We start from the raw sequence: 23,031 nt of genomic DNA on the forward strand, positions 1-23,031 counted from the left end.
AGAAGGTTTGTGCTGCACTTCAAAACACACTGACTTCACCTCTGCTCGTTAGGGACAGCGTGAGTGTAGCACAAAGGAGAATTTAAATTTGATTTAAACGTTATCCTCACACTAGCCTCTCTTTATACTAACCAAAGGACTGCATTATTATTTTTTTTTCACGTTTACCCAAATGCTGGTGTGTGTCTACACACTGCTTTGTCTAACCCCCAGAGAGCCATGTTTGGTTACAATTCATGACGCAAACGAGGACGGTAACAGAGAAGGGTATTACAAGCAAGAGTTCCTGCTGTTGGCTGCATTTTGACTTAAGCTTTTTCATAGTCCCAAATATGAATTTGCTGGCACTGAGGCTGCATCACTGTACTCAAATCAGGAAATAAAAACACAATTGTGGCACGTGCACATGTCTGCTCCGAGCTGCTGACATTGAAAAATCCTTTTGAGGTTGCGCTGGGGTTGAAGCGCACGAAGCACAGCCTGCTTTTGAGCTGTCTAGCTGTCCAGAGACCTCGCTTTGTTCCGGAGCCGAAAGCCATCAGCAGCGGGCACCAGCCCATGGGCAGCTGTGTTGCTCCTGCAGACAGGAGCGAGGAGCGGGCGGCGCGATGCAGCGCCCTGCGCGGTGCCAGGGCACCCCCCGGAGCACCGTGGTGCCGTGGCACTCGGCGGCTGCGCGCCGACGCTGCCCCAGCGCATCGCATCGCCTCGCCTGGGTGATACGGATGGGTTGATTTCGAGAAAAGCCAATCCACACAGAGAAACCAAAACGTGGTACCTGCTCACGCTGTGCCAACAGGTACTAAAGGAAATTTACTGCGGCGATCCTACCGCAACGTTTTCTGCTTTTCTCCCCCACGTACGCTTTTTCTTGAAACAGCCGAGGCATAAAGCTCTGAGGGAGAATAATGGTTATAGGAACTGAACCCAACACGCCACAAAATACCTACTGGCATTCCGTAGACCCACAAAACATGGGGCCAAAAAGCATTCAGCACAAGGATGAGAGTCCTTTCTGCTGAGATGCTTTTTCCTGAGGATTTAGGTACGTTTTGAGGAGTGTTAATTGTCACCATGTTTTTTAAAACAAAAGCTGAAGAGCTCATCTAACAGAGTGAATACAGGTTTCCTAACAGAAGGTATCTAGGGGTAAATTCAACTCCCTAAATTCTACCTTTGCCAGCAAGGAAGGAAGGAAAAGAACTGTCAGAGAAGTCCTAATGCAGACATATTTATTTTATATATATTTTTCAACTTAATTTTTCCTTTGCTGCCATTTTGCCCATTGGAAAGGAGAGCTTCAGCCAGGGGAGCATTGTTTGCCTTCTAATGTAGAACATACCAGCCTTCCTCAGACATTAATCAGTACCAGTCTTGCTCATACATTAATCAGTACCCTCTAATGTCTGAGCTGGAAATTTATATCGAAAGGGTTCTCGGCCAAATTTATCCATAGGTCAGCTCAAATGACCTTTCTGGATTGCATTAGAGAGGGATCTGGCACAGGGTGTTCACCTCCCAGACGCATAGGTGCATGGCGGGTTGATGTCAATCATCTTTACATGTGCTGAAACGAGGGATTACTGCAGAGCGAGGAGCTCCGCCACGGCCTTGGGCTTTGTGGAACACCGCACTGCGCTTGCTTACTAAGGTGTAGGAGAAACAGCTAGGATGTGATATATGATCACACTCTACTGCGACCACGTGAGAGACTTCTGATAGATTCTCCTTCCCCCACCCCTTGGCTGTATGCAGAAAGTATGATTATCTGGACTTCTCCTTCTTCCTGCCGAGCTTGAGCTGTGGATTGTGCAGGTCAGATTGACATGCACCGTACATCACCCAGGGCAAGCCTTCTGCTCTGCCTGATAACGTGCTGCAAAGACCAAAGGCTAATTCCAGCAAGTAATTCCCTGAGAAGGTTCCCCTGAGTGAATGGGAAAGATCCAGTGGGAATCTTCTCAAACCCAGGAATTTCCTAGAGCACATGAAATTGCAAAGGAAACATCTATTTATGAAAATCCCACGCAGATCACTCAGTCTCTTTTTACAGAAATAAGAAATAACGTGCAAAGAACTAAATTAAAATTGAATTAAATTAACAAAAGATTAACACAATTAATCAAATTAACAATATTACTTCAGGCAAGAGAGAACTAGGCAGCACAACGACATCCACACCAGCATTTCATTGTGTTTGATTTCTCCACCAGCCACCAGCGTCTGTGGGATTTTACAGCACGCCTGCTAACTAACTTTAGCTACAACGCATCCTACTCGCCGGTGGAAGCCAAGAAGTGCACGTACCACAGGCTGCAGCGGGGCCCCAGGCATCATGGCGTTGGCGAGCTGCATCTGCTGGGCCAGCATGGCCATGTTCTTCTGCTGAATCAGGTTATTGCGTCCATTGATCTCCAGCTGCGTTTTTAAGTGTGGTGGCGGGTGAAGATATTTGCAGTTTTCCCTTGAACATCGGCCCTGCGGAAGAGAAGTGACACAATTGCCTTAGAAGCTACAGGTGTATCTTCGTTCCTCGTGCCGCCAGCTAAACCAAACCCGACACATGGTGCAGATGCAGGAGAAAAGCCTCAGCTGCTTCTCTACGTTATGACATAACGACAAGAGCAACTCGACTATTCCAGCATCAGGCATGTGCCTCGCTTTCCAAACTATCCATTTCTGCAGCAGAACTCTAAAACATGCTGTTTCCTTGAAAAGTTGCTGAACATGAGCGAATACCAGTTGTTTTGAAAGTGCAACGTGCCAGTGGCACGGAAAATAGCCCCAGCTCTGTGCTTCCCCCAGACCTGGAATACTGTGTCTTTGAGGAAAACTGATGCGCTTTTGCAGCAATTGCGTAAACTAAACAAGAAACTCAGAATCGACCCGTTTCTAAATTTTTCATTAAATTAGATGTGGTAAAAACAAACTTCATGCACTAATTTTATTCGGACAAAAGGACATCCATCAATTCCGCAGCCATTCACATCAAAAAATAATAAAAAATAATTCCACGTACAATGTATGTCCAAACCCCACCGTACCCCCTCGCTACCACGTAATCCAGCTTGGCACACACGACAACCCTGCCTGGTGAACCCCCTTAACGTGTTCTCTTGCTCTGGGTGCCCCCACCCGCAAGGTCTCAGCTGGGGGTGGGCGGCTGGTGCTCGGCAGCGCCGGCACCAACACAACTTCTGATGACCAGCCCCGGGTCCCACCAGCTGGCACCCCACTGTAAAACCCTCTAAACCAAAAGGCACCAGCGGAGCAAAGGGCACTGCCAGCACTGCTGCCCAGACACCGTGTGCCGCAGGGGGAGGCAGGGAGGAGGGACCCCCTGTTCCTACCCGAAGCTCCAGCTGCCACCACCGCGGTGACCAGTCCTCAGCGGGTGCAGAGCTGTGGTCCCGCGTGCCATGAGGCTTCGGAAAACGCACATGCGTCAGTATGGAAACTTTATACACTAATTGGTCGTAAAAATTCTAACACTGGAGCCCATACTTTCACTAAAGGGATTCTAACATTAATAATTAAAAGAAAAAAAAAAAAAGGAGAATCGAATCCTATTCTGGAAAAAAACAGATTCCTTAAATTACATTTTTTTTCCTTTACTCATTCATCTTTGAAATAAATCCAAACAGGAACAATGACAAGGCAAAAGCCAGTCTTAAGTAAGGAACCATTTTTATCAGGAAACAAATTAATTCAATACAGTTTGACCTTATACTGCAATTTTGCTCAGAAAGTTAAAATGTGTTCTTGTTATAAGATCTGCCAGAAATCTAATTTGTATGATTTTTGTCTCCCCTTAAGGCTGGGATAAATGGCTTGCTGCTGCCCCCCTCCCAATCCCTCTGCTGGCAGTCCAAATTTCTTAACACTCATTTTCACAGTTGGTCAACCGACATCCGAGTGATCCTGGCACAGGAGATATTCCCCATACAAGGAAAAACACGGGACGTTTTGTGGATACCTTTAGGCTACGCACCCAGATCACAGAAAGCCCCGTGGGCATGAAGACCACCACTGCCACGAACGGCAAAGGAGGTTCATCTTCCCGAGCACCGTTCATAATCCCCGAGCACGTTTCCGTGATGGAAATGCATCTTCCATCACACGATCCCGTCCACTCCAGAGACAACGCAGAAGAGCTGAGCGGCGGCTGCCAGTCGCAGCGGGAAGGTGCAGCGGAACAGAACCCTGGCACAGGCTGCCCGGGCTGCCCTGGCACTCGGCCGTGCCATGCTGCCCCTGGGCTGCCAGCGTCGGGCTTCTCATCTGCGGCACAAGTTGGGGGGCTCGCCCGAGCCCTTTGGCACGTGGCCTTCGTCTTCCCCTTCGCATCCCGGTGACGGCGCTCCGTGGGCGCTCGCTCAGCGGACGGAGGGCTCATGCACGGAAAGGACAGCTGGTCACTTGCAAGAAAACTTCCCTACCAACACGGCTCCAAAAGGCTGGAAAGCCATCATGGCAGGGGCGGGTAACGCACACGAGCTAAAAGCACAACATCTATGCTACAGGGGAGATGGGGAAAAAACCATGTGCAGCCTGAGAAAGTATTTTTACAGGGAAATGGAGTTTCCTACTGCAAATAAGGGTCAGGATACTTCAGTAACAAACATTAATGATTTCTAAGCAGAAGAGACAAGTTGATGGTGATGACAGGAACTGGTGTTTATGGAGTCTGAATTTTAGTTACTGGGCTATTAATGGTAACAAAGTTTTCACATGTGAGTGCATATACACATACACACGCACGCACATACACATCTGCTGGGTGCTGTTCTACCCGTGGGAGCTCCCAGGGACACCTCCAGCACCGCATGGCGGGAGCGGCGGGCAGCTGCTGGTGAGGCTGGGCCCGTCCATGTCCCCAGGGACCAACACCAGCACCCAACAGCCCGGAGCAGCAGCCAGACCTGCGCAGGGGCCAGTGCAGCCTGGAGTGAGTCGGCCAAAACGATGTGCAGGACATCTCCCACCTGGCTCATCCGCACAGCAGCCTTCGATCCGGGGGAAAGCAAGCTTTCAGCCTTGGAGGCGGGGGGGGGATGCTTACGGATCAAATGACCCTCTGTTCCCTCCTTTAATACCATCCTGATGACATGGTTCAGTATTTAAGCCATTTTGCACAAATAAACCATCCCCATTTTGGCAGCGCCCCCCAAAGCGTTTCACAATTACAGGGAAGGGCAGGTGAAAGGCAAGCACATCGCGACAGCTTTATTTACGTCGATTTTTCTCTTGATGCTAAAACCCTTGTTAATTGTTGCTACCTCTAAGTAACACAGGGAGAAATTACACATTTACTAGCTGCCTGGAAGATGGCATCTGACATCAGCACAGTGTAAATATCAGACTTAATTACTGCTAAATGAGTAACATGAAACTACAACATGTGTTGCTGGAATCAGAGAGGAGCAATTAACAAACCTGGTTCTGAAAAGCAGATTAAACTCACTGTTCTTATTTCCGTGGTGGGGTTTAGGCTGCTCCACCCCTCTCCGGACTGGATCCAAAGCCTGGCAGTCTGTGCTGTACATCCTGACCACTTAATGCACTTCAGAGACTACAGATGCTTTAAGGACAGAAGAAACCACCCCAGCGCTCTAACGCAACATCCTCTGCCTCCTGGGAAATAACGATCTCCGTTGGTTCCCCATCGAGGCCATCGTTTCTGTTCCCTTAGCAGCTCATCTTTAAGGAAGACAATTTACTCTTGAGTTAAAGACTACAAGAACACACCACATCCTCAGGCAACCTGGGCTTATGCTTAGTTATCATTAGCTACTATCAAGAGTTCACATCCTTCTTGTCTGTGTGTCACTTTGGAATCTACTGCAGCATTTAACTTTCAATTTTTGTGGTTTTCCAGATCCTAGCAAATTTTCCGAAAGAAACGCAGACTTCTCTGTTTTGGAACGGGGTTTCTTGTCCTACTTATATTCCATGGACTTTCAGAAATGGTACACCGAGCACCTAACAGTCAAAAACCACAGGCAGAAAACCAAAAATCTCAATGAAGAACACGGACTGTGTTCTTCTCCTTTTTACTGTGAATCCCGGTAACTTCAGTCAACAAAATTTAAGGCAGATTTTCAGCTCTCTGAACCTTTTCTGAGCCCTTTGCTCTTTCTGCAATCACAAAAAAAGGAACGCTAAAAGCAAGTAAATTCAGAGAAGTGGGAACTGAGGACGCTGGCAGTGTTCCAAAATGCCACACCAGCACGCTGGTAGGGTTCTACAGCTGGAGCTGTGCCAGGGCCATGCCGGGGTAGCGCTGGAACAGTGCTGGGGCTGTGCGGGGTTGTGCCAGAGCAGTGCCGGGCCCATGCCGGGGCTGTGCGGGGGCCGTGCCAGGGCAGTGCCAGAGTGGTGCCAGGGCAGGAGGAGGCACGGGCCGCTCTCACATGATATTTTTCTCCAGCTATCGTATCCACAGCATCTTGGCAGAGCGCCCGGTCTGAACGGCACAGCCCGCCTGGCTGATGGTGCATGAGGGCAGCGGGATGCCCGCAGCACGTTGAGCTGTCCGGCCTTGGCAAAATGTGGTGACCAGGACAGGGCTTGGGATTGCCACGACCCACGTGTAGGACCTTGCACTTGGCCTTGTTGAACTTCACGAGGTTCTCACAGGCCCACCTCTCCAGCCTGTCAAGGTCCCTCTGGATGGCATCCCTTCCCTCCAGCGTGCCCACCACACCACACAGTTGGTGAGCTGGTGTCACTGACCTGGCCTCGGCTGCAGGGACACGCTGCACCTCCACCCAAAACCACTCCAAGCTCCTCACCTGCCGCTTGCTCCCCGCGCTGAGGACCCACGTTCACAGGGCGCTGCCAGACTCGCCGCTGGCTGTGCCAGCGCTGCCAGATGGCATCGGCACCCAGCACTGCTCCGGGGAAGCTGGGTTTGCATCCCGGCCAAGGCCATGGCAGCTGGTACGTGAAAAAAGCCAAACCGGGAGCAGCTGCAGAGACGGCAACAGCAGAAGAGCGGGAGCTGCCGTGCTGCGCCAGGAGCCAGCGCCGGCGTGAGCGACCCCGGAGCGCCAGGGACACCGGGATGCCACACGGAAGCCATCAAACACGGCTTTTTCACCCTGGCGCGGCTCCCTCAGAAATAAAAAATCAACCCCAAAGCATAGAAAGAGCTGAATACCTTAAAAAAGTGGCTGTTGCTGGTCTGTGTTATGAGCTGCACACCAAGCCCCGAAATCGAGGTATTCTCTGTAAAATAATGCGAGTTTCTGTAAAACACTGCGAGTCAGACTGCTGTGCTGAGGAGTTTTTAGCTGGAAACAGGAATTAATAAAAACACATCTGCAGGAAACCACTTACTTTGTTTATTCATTTGTTGACAGAAAATGCCTGTTTTCTTTGAGTTTTCTCCTTATTTCCCCAGAGAGGTAGAAACGGGCAGCGCTGCCTCCCAGCACGTGCCCTGCCTTCTCGGAGCGCCAGGCAACAGCACGTCGTATTTGGGAAACCACTGCGACACGGAAGGGACGGAGTGAAGGGGGGGACCTTTCCAGTTCCTTTCTGGGAGAAGGAACCACAGCAAAATGTCTTTCTCTTACTGTATTTTTTTAAATTCTCTTACAGAAAAAATCCTTACTTACTGAGGCTGACACATTTTAGATGTGCAGACTTCTGTTCAAATTATCTCTAAAGCGTCTCCCAGCTACGCAATTCGGTTCTATTCCCCACAAAGCAGAAGGCATTTCATGTGGCTCCTTGCAGAATTGTGGAAGAGCAAACACGCAAAACTCAGACAAAAAAGAAATCGTAGTCAATCCTGTCTTAGAAAAATCACCCCAGAAACTCTGCATTCTGAAAATACAGTGTAAGTATTTCTACAAGACTTGGATCATTTGACAAACATGTTGGATGTTGACGTTACACCGAGATATTATAAGCCAGAAACGAGCTCGTTTCTGAGGTCACCTCCCCGTTCCTCTCCACACCACCATTTTTCTGCGAAGCGCAGCACGCCCTGTTCTGCAGATCCCACACTAAGTGTTAGAAATACAACGGCAATTCTTGCTGCCCGAAAATAATTTCCTTCCATCCTTCCTGATCGCACGTTTAATAATGAAAAAGTACTCAGTATTCTCAGGCTTCGCTTCTGAGATAGCAAGCTCCTCCATGCGCTGCAGTTACAGCTTAGGTAACACAGGAACTCACAATTTTTACTTTTTTTCTTGAGGGAATATTCAACGAAATAGCAGCAGAAGTCAATAACTAATTAACAAGAAGATAATTTGGGCTTAGTGTGTTGCAGAGCCCTCTGTGCGAGCACACCGCTGCCCAGCAGAGAAGCGTGACCCACCGGCAGCCCCGAGGCACGTGGCACGGTGCTGCCACAGCCCCGACGCTCACCCACGGCCGCGGCACAGCCCGCAGCTCCGGGAAGAATCCGCCGTGCCCTGCAAACACTCCTTCCGAGGCCAGAGGCGAGCCTCCCTCCCATCCACGGGCGCAGCAGAGATCACGGCTCCAGCCTCACTGCCGACACCGGGTGGGTTTGCAAATTAGCGGTGCCCAAGCTGCCTCCATCCAGCTATGCAATCTGCAGAGAAGATCTCCGGGTGGCATTGGGTCCAGCTCCTGCACCCGTGACCCTGGCGCCTCCGGCACGTCGCTGTTGGTTTCTACCTCTGCTCCAGTAAGGCGCCTGCAAACCCCCAGTCTCATGCACACCCAGATTAAAGCGCACGCACTTTGTGCAAGTATCTGCATGGAGGTCTGAAAAGCTGGTCCCCAACTTCAGAGAGCTGCTATTGGGCCTTCAGAGCTGTGTCAAGAACTTGCAACCATCCACAGCTTTCAGTACCCACATAAACCTTAAACCAATTCAAATTCAAAGTAATTACTTTCCAATACCTCGTTAGAAACACCATCTAACCTGCCACGCAAAGGAAGAACAGCAAACTCATCACCCTGGTGGACTTGGCTCCAGGCTAAAACTTTCGTGGAAAGCACAGCCTGGTGATGCAATAAATAAGGTCTAATTAGCAAACTGCTCTCACAAGGTCATTAGTCCTCCGGACACAACCCGGCAGGACCCCACGGCGCCTGCGTGAGGGACCCGCAGGATCCCTGTGCAGCCCCCGTGCAGGGGCATTGCCAACGCCGAGATGCCGTGTCCACAGAAACTCTGCCAGCAGGCAACGGGAGCTCTTCCACACCGAGTCCTTGTGGGGTGCAGGAAGGCAGGGAGGACCCGGAGCACCCCGCCATGGCACCCGTAGTGTCATCACCCAGGGCAGTGTCCAGCAGGAACCCTCCTCTCCCAGAGGAGCCCCGGTGCTCCCAGGACACCCACCTCCAGTCCTGTGGCATCTCAGGCTGAGGTTCCCAAAGGCTTTCCCTGCATTGGGCTACTTCCACAGGGACGCGATTTGCAGGAACGTAATGTGTAACTGTGTCAGTATTCCCTCCAGGATCGGGAGGGACACTGGAGTGTGACGGGTGTGCGCAGCCGCAGGGACACCGCTCGGCACAGCGCGGCTGCGGCCAGCCCCGGGTAACGGGAGAGCTGGGAGGTGACCGCGCGTTGGCGTTTCCATCTGTACGTTACCGGTGGACAGACCGGCTGGGGTCAGGGTGCTGGTGCTTTTGGAGGGCGGGCATCCTTGGCAGAAGAGCTGATGTGGGAGGATGGGCAAACACCGGGTTGGGCACAGCCGAAGCAGAAGCACAGAAGAATTTTGCACGGATGGAGACTAACTAAAGACGGCAGTTACTGCTGCCGTTCGGCGAGCAGCAGGGAGCGCACGCTGAGCAGAGCCGTCCTGCCGTCGCTGTTTAAGGTCACCCCTCTGCAGCAGTGTAAAAGCAGAAAAAAACGAACCGACCCAGCGCGTGCCGCTGACCCTGCCCGTCCCCAGTACGGCACGGACCCCTTCCTGCAGGCAGGACAGGCCGCCTGACCCCGCACGCAGCTCTTCTCTGTTCTGCTGGAGTCGGGGAGCGTTTATCACCATCCACGTATCTGAAGCAGGCACATCCGTAGGGACAAGTTTCAGAAATGCAGCTGGTCCGGGAAAGTCTTGAAACGCCGCTGCGCCAGCCTGCTGGGCCTGTTTATTTAAGCTATTTTTATACCACTGCGGTAGCACAACCCGAGTTACCCAGCACTTGCTACACCACTCTGCGCCTGTTTGTACAACAACTACTGCTCACAATGGCAAACGGGAAATCTTGTTTTTCATCAATCCACCACCGCTGCGCCGTTAAAATGTCACCAGAGAAGTCCAGGGGCAGAGGAGAACCAAGAGGAGAGGCAGAGGAAAGAGGAGGGCAGAGGAGCTGCTTGCTGTGTGCGGAGATGTTGCTGGGATAAACCCCAGCTCTTTGCCCAGGGTCTCTGGAATAAACCCCTTGCTCTCCCCCACGGTCCCAGCACCGGCCCCGTCGCTGCAGAGAGGCATAAGGTCCGGCTGGCGCGGTGCGAGGAGCAGCGTGGAGCCCGGCGCGGCGTGCTGGGGACACCGACGGGCGCTGATGCTTGCGGTGGCCGCTTGCTTCAGAGGAGAGATGCTCACCTGCAGCACTGCCCCACCAGGACTCCAGCTGCCTCCTCCAGCCCCCCTTGGCTAACAAAGTTTGAAAAAAAAAAAAAGACTGTTACCTGTAAACACAGCGCAAGCTTCTTTTGAAATTTTTAGCATACGTTGCTGCTCAGGATGTCCTGCAGCCAAATTGATTCTCCAATTAAGAACTGTTGCTTAGCAACGGGGTTTGAGATGCAGGAGAGAAAAGCGGGGTGCCGGTGCCGACTGCCCATGGGCGGGCAGGACGGGCATGAGCAACTGCCTCTGCCCCGGGGCGCCCAGCCCGCAGCCGGTGCTGGACCCCCACCTTGCTGCAGGCATCCAGGGGCACCTCGTGTGCAGCAGGTGCAAACCCTCTGGCACCACGGGGAAACACAAACCGCGGCCCAAACTCTGTTGCTGCTTATTCCAAACCAAAACCGAAGTGAAAGAAACACCAGCCCTGGGGAGTTGTTCCAGGTTCTGTGAAATCACGGTTAAACGCATTACCCCGCAGGCAGCAGTGCTGTCGTTGTAGCTGCCGTTAGATCAGTGAGGCAACCTCCACGCCACGGGATGCAAACAACTCGGCTTTTCAACACAAAAGCACTTGCCAGAAGCAGGTCCTAACCTCTGCTGCCAGCCTTCGGCAGCTACCACGGCCTTCAACCACCTGCAGTGACATGATGGACCCACCAAGGCGTTTCGGTGCCTTTCCAAAACCAGGCTTGTAACCCTCTAAAATTTAACAGGCTACGTCCTGAAAAAAAAAGACAAAGCTTCTTGTGGCAAGCAGACACTCCTGTGAGTGCTGCACATCCCACCTGCGCCGCCCAGACACCTACTGCTCCGTCACTATTTAACAATTATTAATGACTGACACAATTAAACTAATCACTTTTGGGTATTCCAAACATGCCACGATACCGAACGGCAACGGCTGTGGCTGGGGATGCTCCGTGGACATCTCTTCCGGGGCAGAGGGCTCTGCCCGGCGCTGGCACCTCCGCCCTGGCACTGCTGGGACCCGGCCTGCCTGCGTCCGCGCGAGACAGAGCTGCAAAGCAGTGGCCGCGCCGAACAGCCCAGCTGTAACACATTAAATATTTCTGATCCAAAACAAACAGGCAAACACCTCCCTCTTTTAGGGAGTAGAAATTCCTCCCGACAGCAGAGCGCTCAGCGCGTTCAGACCCAAGCAGGAAGATGGCTGTTATGTAAAATCGGAATATTGCCTGTAAATGGTAAAACTATTTATACCGCTGCCCGTGTATTTTACAGGAAAACATGGAACTACACGTAAGCAATGGTGTGCTTTTTAAAAATAAACTCTTTGTGCCTGCTTTGCTGTAGTAGCTGGCCTGCCAAGCATGCGATCAGAGAAGTTTTTTTTTCATATTGAACAAAAAGAATTACTGGACTTATTTTACCGTACCCAGCTGCCAGTTCACCGCCAAACCCTTGGGCTGGGAGCGATGCTTGCTAAGGAGCCCTCAGGCAGGTTGCCCGTCCTGGCCCGGGGTGGCAGGCCCTGCGGCACCCCCCCACCAACAGCCTGCCAAGGAGGTGGTGCGGGCTTGGATACTCCCAAATAATTTCCATGTCTGATCGGAACACCTGCATGTCTTCAGAGGAAGGGGGTGAGGGCACCGGCCCCACGAAGACCCCTCGTCCCCCTCCAGCCTGTGGCACAGGGATGCCGACAGCAGCACGTGAGTGGGCGCTCGCACCCTCTGCAGACACATTTTTTCCATGTAAGGTGAAAGCTGAAAATGAATTCGGTATTTTTCCAAGGCAAGCAGATGTGATTATTTTTTCTTGTCCAAAACCGCACGCTCCAGATGTGCAAGGAGCTCGTTTTTTGCCCACCAAGAGATGTACCAGAGGGCAGGGGCATCCTTTGCCCAGCCACGTCCCGGCGGGTCCCGGGAGGTGCGATCCCACCTGTTAGCAGCACGCCGTCCCAGTGAGCACACAGGCTTCTCGACCAGAAGTATGCAGTTACCTGTCCCAGGATGGAAACACCCCATTTTATGCTTTGCACAAACCATCCTGAGGATCTATCCCTACAAACAAATTTTTTCAGTTCTTTACATTGAGCTGTGTGAAAACTTGCTACAACTCAGGCAGCCGGCCCCATCCCCAGTGCCCCTGGTCCCTGGCCCTCGGCACACACCGCTCTTGCCTTCAAACTGGCGACTTTCCCGACAGCGGAGGGACAGGGAGACCCAGGGCTCCAGCCCAAAGTCCGAGGCAGCATCTCAAAACAGGATCTGCCCGCAGCCCACGCTGGCTCGTGCCCCCGCAGTGGCTTCACTCCGAGGGGGTAAAGAGGGACGTTGCTGCATTTTGCTGGTTTTGGAGCCATTCGAGCAGCACGTCCCTCTGCCTGTTCCTGCACAGCGCTGGCGCGCCGGAGGAAAACCTCCCAGCTCCAGAGCACCAGCAGGAGGGCACCTGCCGAGGCAGCATCATCAATGCTTTATGCCCAAGCACAAAAGATGAGAATCACCTGTGTGTTTCTGTCCGTATGCGGTCTCCATGCCCAAAATGGAAGTACACCACAGCAAACCCCAGAAGGCTCTCGTTTCCACGTACAGTAACCACGCTCGTAGGTGGGCTACTCCGCGAGCAAGCGTGCTGGTGCAGCAGCCGACAACAAACACACGGAGAATCAGGAGAGACAAACACCCCCCCTTGAAACAGACCCTTCCCCTCGAGCACAGCGGGGAGCTGGTGACGTGCAGAGCCAGGGGACCGTGGGCGCAGAGGCCAGCAGTGATGGGTGCTGCTGTCGAGTTTCTCTCCTCGTTGGCAGCTCAAGCTGCCCTTCCGACCTCATCCGTTTCCCCAATTATCACCGTCACGCTTTGATCTGCCCGAGGACACTTCTCTGGTCTAGAAAATTGGCCGTAAATGTCCCGCTGAGAGACAGCTCAGTTCCACCTCCCCACCAGTCCCACCTCCCGCAGAGGTGAACGGGCTGCCACCGGCCCCAGCTTTGTAATACTAGCCTCAAAATAATTAAAGAAACTGGTAGGATGCAACCGACAAAGCGAGCAGAGGGCTGCAGTGGTCCCTGCGGACACAGGGTGCGAGTGCTTCAGTCCGCCGGCAGCCCGGGGCCAGCACGGCGCTGGGATGGCCACACAGAGACACCCACGGCACGGTCCCTGCTCCCAGAGAGAAAACGTGGTAAGGGTCCATTAAACAGCAGCGGACGAGAAAAAGTATTGAAAACAACGGCTGAATTTCTGTTAAACAAAGGATTTCACCCGTCAGTCACAGCTGAGCATCTCCTTTAGAAGACCCCGAAGCTGGGGAGCACAGCATACACCAGGTGGCACCAGGAGAGGGGCCACATCCTTGCCGCATGCGTGCCAAGGCAAGCTGGGGGTGCACAGCCAGCCAGCACCCCCGGACCAGAACAGCCCCAGGGCACTGTTGCTGCCAGCCGGGGCACACAGACCATGTCTGACCGCCCCCACCCCATCCCAGCAGCTCATCAGCCAAAATAACCGACGTTACTGAATTAGGAATTTTGTATTACTTCAGTTAATCACAGATGGAAAAAAGAAACAACTATAGGAATACTGGAAGATGCCACTCGCAGCTCCGCTCCTCTTCCCAATTAACTGCAGCATTTTTGCTGCATTAACAGTCCGACAAACTTCTATTTCCTTTGGCACCTGCTCTACGTATCCAGTTATAAACAACAGGATAATGAGTTCCCTATCATGTGGATAAAGCACCTCCTCAAGACACCGACGCGTTACACTCGCACGTTGCTGCCCCACACCAGCACTCCAGGAGCGTCACGGGCACCGGTGGGAGCCAGGACGGTGCCACTGCTGAGACGCAGGTGGGCAGGAACAGAAAAATAAGCAATAAATAACTTGCACCTCGTCCCTCCCTCGCCAGTTCACAACACTCCTACGAAGCAGGGCCTGACTTGCTGCCTGTTGATTTCTGGGATGACCATCAGCTCCGCGGGCAGTGCCCGGGGCTCTGGGGGCACACGCGTCTGCCAGCGCGGAAGATGAAATGAATCACAAGCAGCACCAGCCCCGCGCTGCCCCACGCCACCGAGCACAGATTTCTGCCAGCGCTGACATTAATGAAGTTCTCACGGAGAACACATTTTTAATGAATAGCAACAGTAAAATAAAAGGATAAAAATAATCAGGATGACTTTCCAGAGCCTTAATTCAGCTTGAATTTGTCTCCCCTTAAGGCTTTCTGCCGGACTGCAATAGCTGCCAAGTGTTGGCAAAGAAAAGCACACAGTATTTTTAACAACAAAAAAAACGCCCTGGGTTTTATTAGGTAGCTGAAACGTGTTTATTCGGCCGTTAGACACGGGTCTGGGGAGCAGATTGGTAGTGGAGAGCGTGACACCACCACAAGAGCAGAGGGACCTCGCAGCCGGCGGTGAGGCCAGCGCGGTGACGGCACGGACACCGCCCCAACGCTTTTCCGTGCCCGTGTCCTCACCCATGTCCTCTGCAAAGCCCCAGACCAGCCAATTCACAGTGTCAACAAGACTCAACACCATTTTGCTTTCACTGGTCTTTACCTTCCTCCATTTACCAGCTTTAGTGTTGAAGTCCTGGCACAGCAGGAGCCTCCCCAGCAGCCCCGCACAGGCTCCCGAGCACCCTGGGACCACCTGGGCACCAACCCCATCCCCACCTGGCTCTGGACACTGCCTCAGCAAACCTGGTGCAAGTAAATGTAGCTGTTTAATTTCTGACTATAAACTTACTTATTAAATTTATTAAAGGTCCTGCAGTAGAAAGCAAGCAAATAACTTTTGCTTTTAAAGCATCGTAAACATTTAGCAGATCCACTGAGTACATTTGGTTAACTCCTGTTTCCAAGAATATCAGTCAGAACTCGGCCCCGCTGGGGAGAAGAGTTTAACTTCAGTTCGGAGCTGTTCCAAGCCTGGTTTAAGCCTGCTGCTTCTCCAAGACCTCAATGTGGGGCCGTCCCGCCTCCCCCCACATCCTCACCATCCTCCCGGGGTTCACCCTCCGGTGCGGGCAGCTGGCTCTGCAGGAGCTCCTACAGCCCAAAGGAGCCCCTCTTGGCACAGAGCTGCCTTCCTCGAGGCTGAGGAGGAGGAGGAGGGCAACGTGCCCAGGCGGTGAGCCTGCAAGGGCACTCCTTCCAGCTTCACCCTTCACCGTGGCCACTGGGCCAGGGGACAACTTTGCTCGGTCTGCGACAAGCCCCGCTGCAGCGTGTGTGCTGTGCTGCAGCGATCGCGACGCAGCGTTCCCATTTATTCAGCTCAATCAAGCCATCAGTGGCTAAGCAGAATTATTTCCCAACATGCTTCGCTGATTTATTTCTTTGCCATATTTCTCTTTCTACGGTTTTACGGCTATTATTGCAGAAAGGAGAAAAAAAATTCTAACGAGAGAGGCCTTTTTCAGTTATTCCTGGTCACTTTGGGAGTTCTTTGCCAAAATCCGCACTACCAGAGTGGGTACAAAGCAAATATTTCCCAACTCGGCCCCACAGACAGAGACGGGACCTACCAGGAGCCGGCGGCCACCACTGCAGCAGTGCTGGTGATGCCGTGGGGCCGGGGATGTGTCCCGGGGGGTGGTGGCAGCCCCCATGTCCCCGCTCGGGCTGCACCGCGAGGCTGTCCCACCCCGATGGCACCGTGGTCCCTGCCTCCTGCAGGCACCCGCTTTGCCTTACAACAGGAGAAATCTGACTCACTGAATTTGCCACGACGCTTTTGTCTCACTTTTTTGGCATGATGTGATCTTGGTTATAATAATTAAATTGATTCGGCTACAAGTTTTACACTTTTTAATTATCTCTGTGCACCTTTTCATACCCCGTGTCGCCATAAAACACGCTGAGGTGACCGCTTGATGACGTCTTTGTGTGCGTACCTCGGAGACAAAAGTCCCCAACTCTCTAACTCATCCCTACGGCTTATACTGCCAATGGCGCTTGTAGGGGACGCATCGCCGCGGAGCCACCTTATTGCCACAGAATTCAACAGGCTTAAAAAGAAGAAAGTAAAAAAGAAAAGGGTAAGTGGACTCCCAGCATGAACCCAGAAGGAAAGACGACAGCACAGCGGTGAAACTGGCCCCGCTGTTTCTCAAGTCTGCCTTCTGCTCCGGCCTGGCCAAGCCCTCGCCGTGTCATCTCCGGCAACCCAAACCACACACCCCGAGCTGGAGCAGGCAGGGAGAGACAAGGGCAGCGCAGAATGATCCCCGGCACCAGGAACAGCGGCACGGGGACAGGGATGGGGACAGGGATGTGGATGGGGACAGGGATGTGGATGGGGACGTTCATGCCTGCACCACTTTGCTTTGCTGCTCCTCCTCCGGTGCAGCACCCGCAACAGCATCACTGAAACATCCGTCCAGCTCGAGCCAGGCTGTGACCTGGGTGTGAGGCACCGCTGGAGGCTCTGCCAAACAGCCCCGATCTTTGCTTCCCAACAGCCGCTGGCAAACGCATCGGGAGCTTACGGAAATACGAGTATGTTTCTAATCCTCTAGTATCTAATTAATAATCTAATTAGTATCTAATCCTTTATCAATTTGGGATTGCTATTGCTGTTATTACAAACATTTGTACACCTGCTGTGTCTGTGTACAGACATTCTATGTACCAATTTATCAATATTAGTCTCACAGCACCACCACTCCCAAGACACACAAACTCTTAGACTGGGATGGACTGGATTTCTCCCCAGGCAACCCTCTCCGTGCCCCCAGCCAGTGCCATTCTGCAGGACGAGGGAACTGCATTTTTCCAGGCCTATGCAGGAAAACCAGATGCCCCCCCAGAAGCTGGTTCTCTCCCAGGGCTTGCACACGGGTACGGCGGGATGACAAACTACGAAACATTCCTAGCAAGGGCTCCAGGAACTGCTCGCTCTCAACTCCTAAAGCCATCAAATCCTGTTAGAGCAACCTCTAGTAATCCCTATGATCCCTACTCAAGCATGTAATAACCAACGTTTTAAGAGCAAAACGAAATGACTTGGTGTCAAGATCAAGTAAAACACGGGCGAGATTTAATCTATTTATCGTTACAGCTCCACGCGGTGCCAACCAGCAAGCGGCTGCGAACAAAGCAGCGCTGCACAAAGCCTGGCCAGCCGCGGGCACCGGGGATTCCCGAATCTGTGCACCATGTGTGACCCCCGGCAAACCACGGCCCCTCGGCCACGCAGCCTCTGCTCTCGGGACCTCAGGAGGTCCCAGGAAATCATTAAAATGAGCAGTGAGCTGAAGATCCACTGGGTTCCACTGTAACTGTTTAATGGATGTACTGCAGTGTAATTAATAGGTAATAATATTTTCAGGCTCCTGATTTGTTTTGGTGTGGTATGACAGAAAACAGGCACGTTGTCCAGCGCTGCAGCCAAACTGGGGGAACAGACAAAAAGGCCACGGCCCCCGCTCAGCACAGCCGCTGAAACAGGTCAACGTTATTTACGGCAAATCTAAAAAGGGAACACCACGAGAGGGATGACACCGTGTATGTTATCAGATACTCTTCACAGAGCTGATGGATTTTAAAATTGTTTAAAACCCTGCCCTGGCTGTCTGCAGGGTTGTTCCCACCGTTCCAGCCCGTCGCTGCCACGCCGGGCACTCGCTGGGCGCTGCCTCCAGCCCCTGCCCGCATGCTCTTTGCAGCCCCTTTGGTTCAAGCGTTGTTTTCTTATTCGATATCAAAAGTAACTTCTAAGGTCGCTATATGCACATGTAAAATACAAAAAAACTTGCAGATGAACTATTTTCATCTGGTTTTGCAGCGCACTGGCATTTTAAGTCCCTACCTGGTGAGAGAGGGGCGGCGGTTGGCATGGTGATCTAAATTGGATAATTAGTGTCCTCACCCGAGCGTAAATACACAGCAGAATTCTCCATTATAGGTGCTATATTTAAAACTGAATTGCTGCAGTTTAAAAATAGAATCTTGCTTTGTGATTTCAAGAGAAGGAAACAGCCATCACCTGTTGCTCCCATGGGCAGCAGAGAGCCAGCCCAGGGCAAACACGGCCATCGTGCCAGCCGTGCCTCTGCGCCAGGAGCGAGGCCGGTCTGACCCTCCATGCACAGAGCTCCTCCGCTGCTACGGCATCTCCATAAGGAATCTAACCTGAACACACCGAACAGGCAAAGCAAACAAGTGACACGAGACGGGACACGGACCATCTGTGCTGGTCCTTCTGCACAGAGCCTGGGACTGAGCCCAGCAGGGGCACCCGCTGTAGGAGGGACCCCCAGGTTCAGCTCCCACTGATACCTGGGGCTGCAGCACACCCTGGTCTGGCATCTCCCCGCCTGGCATCCCCCTGGTCCTTTCGACACACTGATGGGACCAGCATCCCCACCCCAGCCCACAGCTGGATATGGCCAGAGACTGAAGGGCCCCTTTCATAGAATCATAGAATGGTTTGGCTTGGAAGGGACCTCAAAGATCATCCAGTTCCAACCCCCCTGCCATGGGCAGGGACACCCTCCACTACACCAGGTTGCCCAAAGCCTCATCCAACCTGGCCTTGAACACTTCCAGGGATGGGGCAGCTACAACTTCTCTGGGCAACCTGTTCCAGTGCCTCACCACCCTCAAAGTGAAAAATTTCTTTCTTATATCCAACCTAAATCCCCCCTCTTTCAGTTTAAAGCCATTTCCCCGTGTCCTATCACTACACACCCTTGTAAAAAGTCCCTCTCCAGCTTTCCTGTAGGCCCCCTTTAGGTACTGGAAGGCTGCAATAAGATCACCCTGGAGCCTTCTCTTCTCCAGGCTGAACAGGGGACATGCACAGGGGCCTGGGGCACGCTCCGGAGCATGGACCAGGAGGAGTGGGGGGAACCTCTCCTCTCCATACTACATCACTTACTTAGAAGCACTTCCCCCTCCTTTAAGCTCTGACGGGGCTTCCCGGCACTGACACACCATCGCGTCGCAACTACGGCGTCTGAGACACGGGCAGCATGAACGGGCTGCAGCTGCCAACGGCCACGCTTCTTTCTAAGCAGGAGTGATCTGGGAACCAATTCACAATGTACCCACTGCACAACCAAAAATATCCCTTAAAAAAGGATATAAATATTTTCAGAAAATTTCGCTTTAATTATACATGCGATTAATTTCCCTCTGTAAGCTCTGCATCTCATTTCCAGCACGCCGCTCCAACAGCTTTCCCAGCTGTGCCTGCCTGTGCTTCCAGCCCTTCTGCAGAGCGCCTGCTTTTTTTTTAATAACAGTAATTTGAAGGCAGCCCTTGACACAATATGGGAGCAGCTGGTGAATCCTCAGCAATGCGGCGGGATCCGGGGCTGCCCTCTAGTTCCTACAACCATCAGACTGACTCTGACGGCTCGTTCTGTATCTGCTCCACTGAGAGAAGAGATCCCCACAAACTTCCACGCACGTTACTCTTGCTAGTATATTCTTGCAGTGATGACATTTAATCTTTCCTGAAACCTCCTTGCGCTGGGTCAGGATTTAAGCAAAGCAGCGTGTTGCGTTACGCAGGCGGTGAAACCTGGGAGGTGTCTCACCTGCTTGCATCCTAAGGGATGACTTGGCTGTTGAGGGATGAAGCTCCAGGTGAAACGAGGACACGGACTGCAAAGACCGCAGCCTCCGCTCGCCTTTATAGCTAAGGTCAAAGCTGAATAACAAAAAAAATTAACGTCATCTCAATAAATTGTTCTCCACTTTCCAACAGCACACCAACAGCCCTCCTTCAGCACTCTGAAGGTCAATTGCCGTCATTATTTTTCGTCTGGATTTTTATTGAAGAGAGGATGATTTAAAAGCACCGGATAAAACCGCAGCCCCACACCACCGGCACTGAAATCACTGCTGGGATGGCAACCTGAAATCACCACCATGCTGACGCTTCGGAGTTTTTACTGACGTGGTTTACACAACAACTACATATTTCTCTATTTTCTTGCCTTGCAGATGGAGTTTTTAGGCTTTGCTGTCACTTTTGTAATCTTTTTCCTTGTTCTTAGCAAATACAGTATCTCGACGCATTATTTTATACAAGTGGAATGAATTTGTCAGGTAAAGAGTTTACTGATTGAAAAATGAAGACTTTAGATTGAATGAAATAATATCTAAATTTTACTAAAAACAGTCTAACAACATCTATGGGAAAAATCACTGGTAAAATACTATTTTATTCAAGTAAAGTTAAATGACAAATTCTGATTTAAATATGAAGAACTATTAATTTTGAAATAGCGTTTGACTTTGTAACTGATCTTAGCACAAGTGAAACAATGCTTTCTGAGTCTGTATTCTGTGCGGCCACTGCATCCCAACAGAGAACTCCACTATCTGCTTTCTGACAGTGAGACCTCCCAGCAGCATCTCCAGCACAGCAGGCAGTGCTGCTGCTCTCCCACCCCATGGGTGCTCCCCCGTGGGTCCCATGCCTGTGCTGGGCATCTTGGCGCACCGGCAGTCGCCATCAGCCGCGCTCCACGCACCCTGCCCTGTTCGGGTGTCCGTGCCATACTGCCCTTAGGTGCTTTTGACTCCTTCTCCAGGCAAAGTCTCACTCTCAACCATTCTTTCCCCAAGCAAATCCAACCATAAGCTGTGCCTGTCCAGGTCCGCTCTGCGGCACACACCCTGCCGCAGCCCGGGCTGCCCCGCCGCTGCGTACTCCCTGCTTCGAGCTCGCCAAGTCAGAGTTGAGCGGATCCACCAAAGGGTTAATGAGAGGCTGGAAATATCAGAATTGTGCATCCTATCCCAAAACCCAGCCAGCTCATGCAGGACCTGCTCTGACATGCTTTTGTGACAGGAGAGACCCAGTGACTTGGGACAACTCCAGTGATGCCACCACCCCTAAACGTTAACTGAAACTCCTAGAAGCTGCCAGTTTTCAGTGCCCGCTGGGGACGCTCACTATCCAGCAAGACTTACCTGCACCAGTCCTGCTGCTCTGCCTCCTCTGGAAGGGACTACGCTGGGGACAGGCTGATTTCAGCTGATTTTGGAATCTCAAAGCTGTGCTGAAAAATTATTTTATGTTCTAGTCAAATACTGAAACGTCAAATTTTAAAATGCCTCTCCTCTAAATGGCTGTTTCTACCACGAAAAGGCAGATGAGGTCTGAGGCGGGAGGAGCAGCGGTTCTCCGGTGAGCGGGCACTCACGCAGAGAACAACGGTGCTGCCGGAGCACGCACCAGCAGCAAAGAGCCAGACCATGCCCAAAGAGCCAAACCATGCCCAAAGAGCCAAACCATGCCCAAAGAGCCAAACCATGCCTTCTCCCTGCCAATACCACCGGTTCAGCGGGAGAGGACAGGTGTCTGCGCAAGGGGAAATGACAGAATGTGAAATTTGTCAGGTCTTGAGGTACTAGTCACTAATATGAAAATTATTTTCAGATAAATAAAACATTTCCTTGAAACCAAGATCAACCAGTCAACGAGAACTGTTCTGTGGAACAACACCAAAGCCCAGGGAAATGATTTTAAATGCATCCTGAGCTCTGCTCCGAGATGCCACTTTCGTTTGAATGTCAAAAGCAGACAGTGAATCTTCACCAAGCAAACACTGAGCACGAGGCTCGGACCAACCTTTATACAAGTGACGAAGAGCTGGTTAGTGGCACTATGGAAAACATCTGCAATTTTTACCTGGAAAAGTGAACAGCTACTTTCTCTCAGACTGCTTTGGCCACAAACCCACCCGTATGCTAAAATCCTCATAAAGTGCCTGAAAAGAAAAACAAAACACAACACGACACTGCCTGTGCAGTGCAAGATAGCTTACTTCCATCCCCAAATAATTCAGGTAGACGATCTCTGATCTGCAGAAATCCTGCTGCACCTGACAGGCGAGACATGTACTCAGACTCGTCCAACCAGGCTCACCGCTATGAACTTTTTGCCAAGTTTACCAAGGATAACAATTTTGAATTACCAGCACGAGACATCATCTGGAATCTCTTTCAGCAACACCACACCGGCATCTCCGCCGAGCCCCAGCCCTGCCTCTCCAGGCGGTTCCGTACGAGCTGCCCGGCGTTTTCAGGCAGACCAGACAAATTCCACGCAGCACATCTTGCTTCCTTGGAAAAGCCACCAGCTGCGGGGCACGGCCGTCCGCTGAAACGCGCTGGAAGGAGGCACCCAGAGGCGACCTGATTTTCAGGAATGCAACCAGGTCTCCAGTCCCTGACCCCCCCACGCCTGAGACATTCTGCGGTACAGTAAGCTTTCTTAGATGGAAACACAGGGCTCCAATAACACCCGAACCTTTCTACTTAATTACTGCCCACAGCCGGTACTGCCAGAACAAACCGAGGGCCGCGGCTATGGAGGGGAAGGGGGAGAGACGGCAGGGGACTGCGACAGAGGCTCTCTGGGGCGTTCCAGCAAAGAACAGCGTTTTTAGGGCTGCGGGGATGGCATGTGGGGGCCGCTCGGGCAGAGGCCAGGCTGCCTTTGGCAGCTGAC

At 52.0% G+C, this 23,031-nt stretch overlaps 1 protein-coding gene across 11 annotated transcripts in view; it reads right to left on the reverse strand.

The window, feature by feature from the left end:
• MBNL1 (muscleblind like splicing regulator 1) overlaps nt 1-23,031 on the reverse strand; it is a 104,605-nt gene that overhangs the window by 27,226 nt on the left and 54,348 nt on the right. For 8 of the 11 annotated variants that reach the window (XM_086618094.1, XM_086618089.1, XM_086618087.1 and 5 more), the window contains exon 2: nt 2,308-2,478. The exons of 2 other annotated variants lie outside the window; for them this stretch is intronic. In XM_086618094.1, coding sequence (XP_086474220.1) covers nt 2,308-2,376 — 69 coding nt within the window. In that variant the 5' untranslated portion in view covers nt 2,377-2,478. Of the gene's footprint in view, nt 1-2,307; nt 2,479-3,350; nt 3,406-23,031 lie in introns of those variants that run through there. One more of the 11 variants, XM_086618093.1, reaches the window with a different exon arrangement.

The sequence above is a fragment of the Tauraco erythrolophus genome, chromosome 11, assembly GCF_009769465.1.
Source record: "Tauraco erythrolophus isolate bTauEry1 chromosome 11, bTauEry1.pri, whole genome shotgun sequence".
In the NCBI taxonomy this organism is placed as follows: Eukaryota; Metazoa; Chordata; class Aves; order Musophagiformes; family Musophagidae; genus Tauraco; species Tauraco erythrolophus.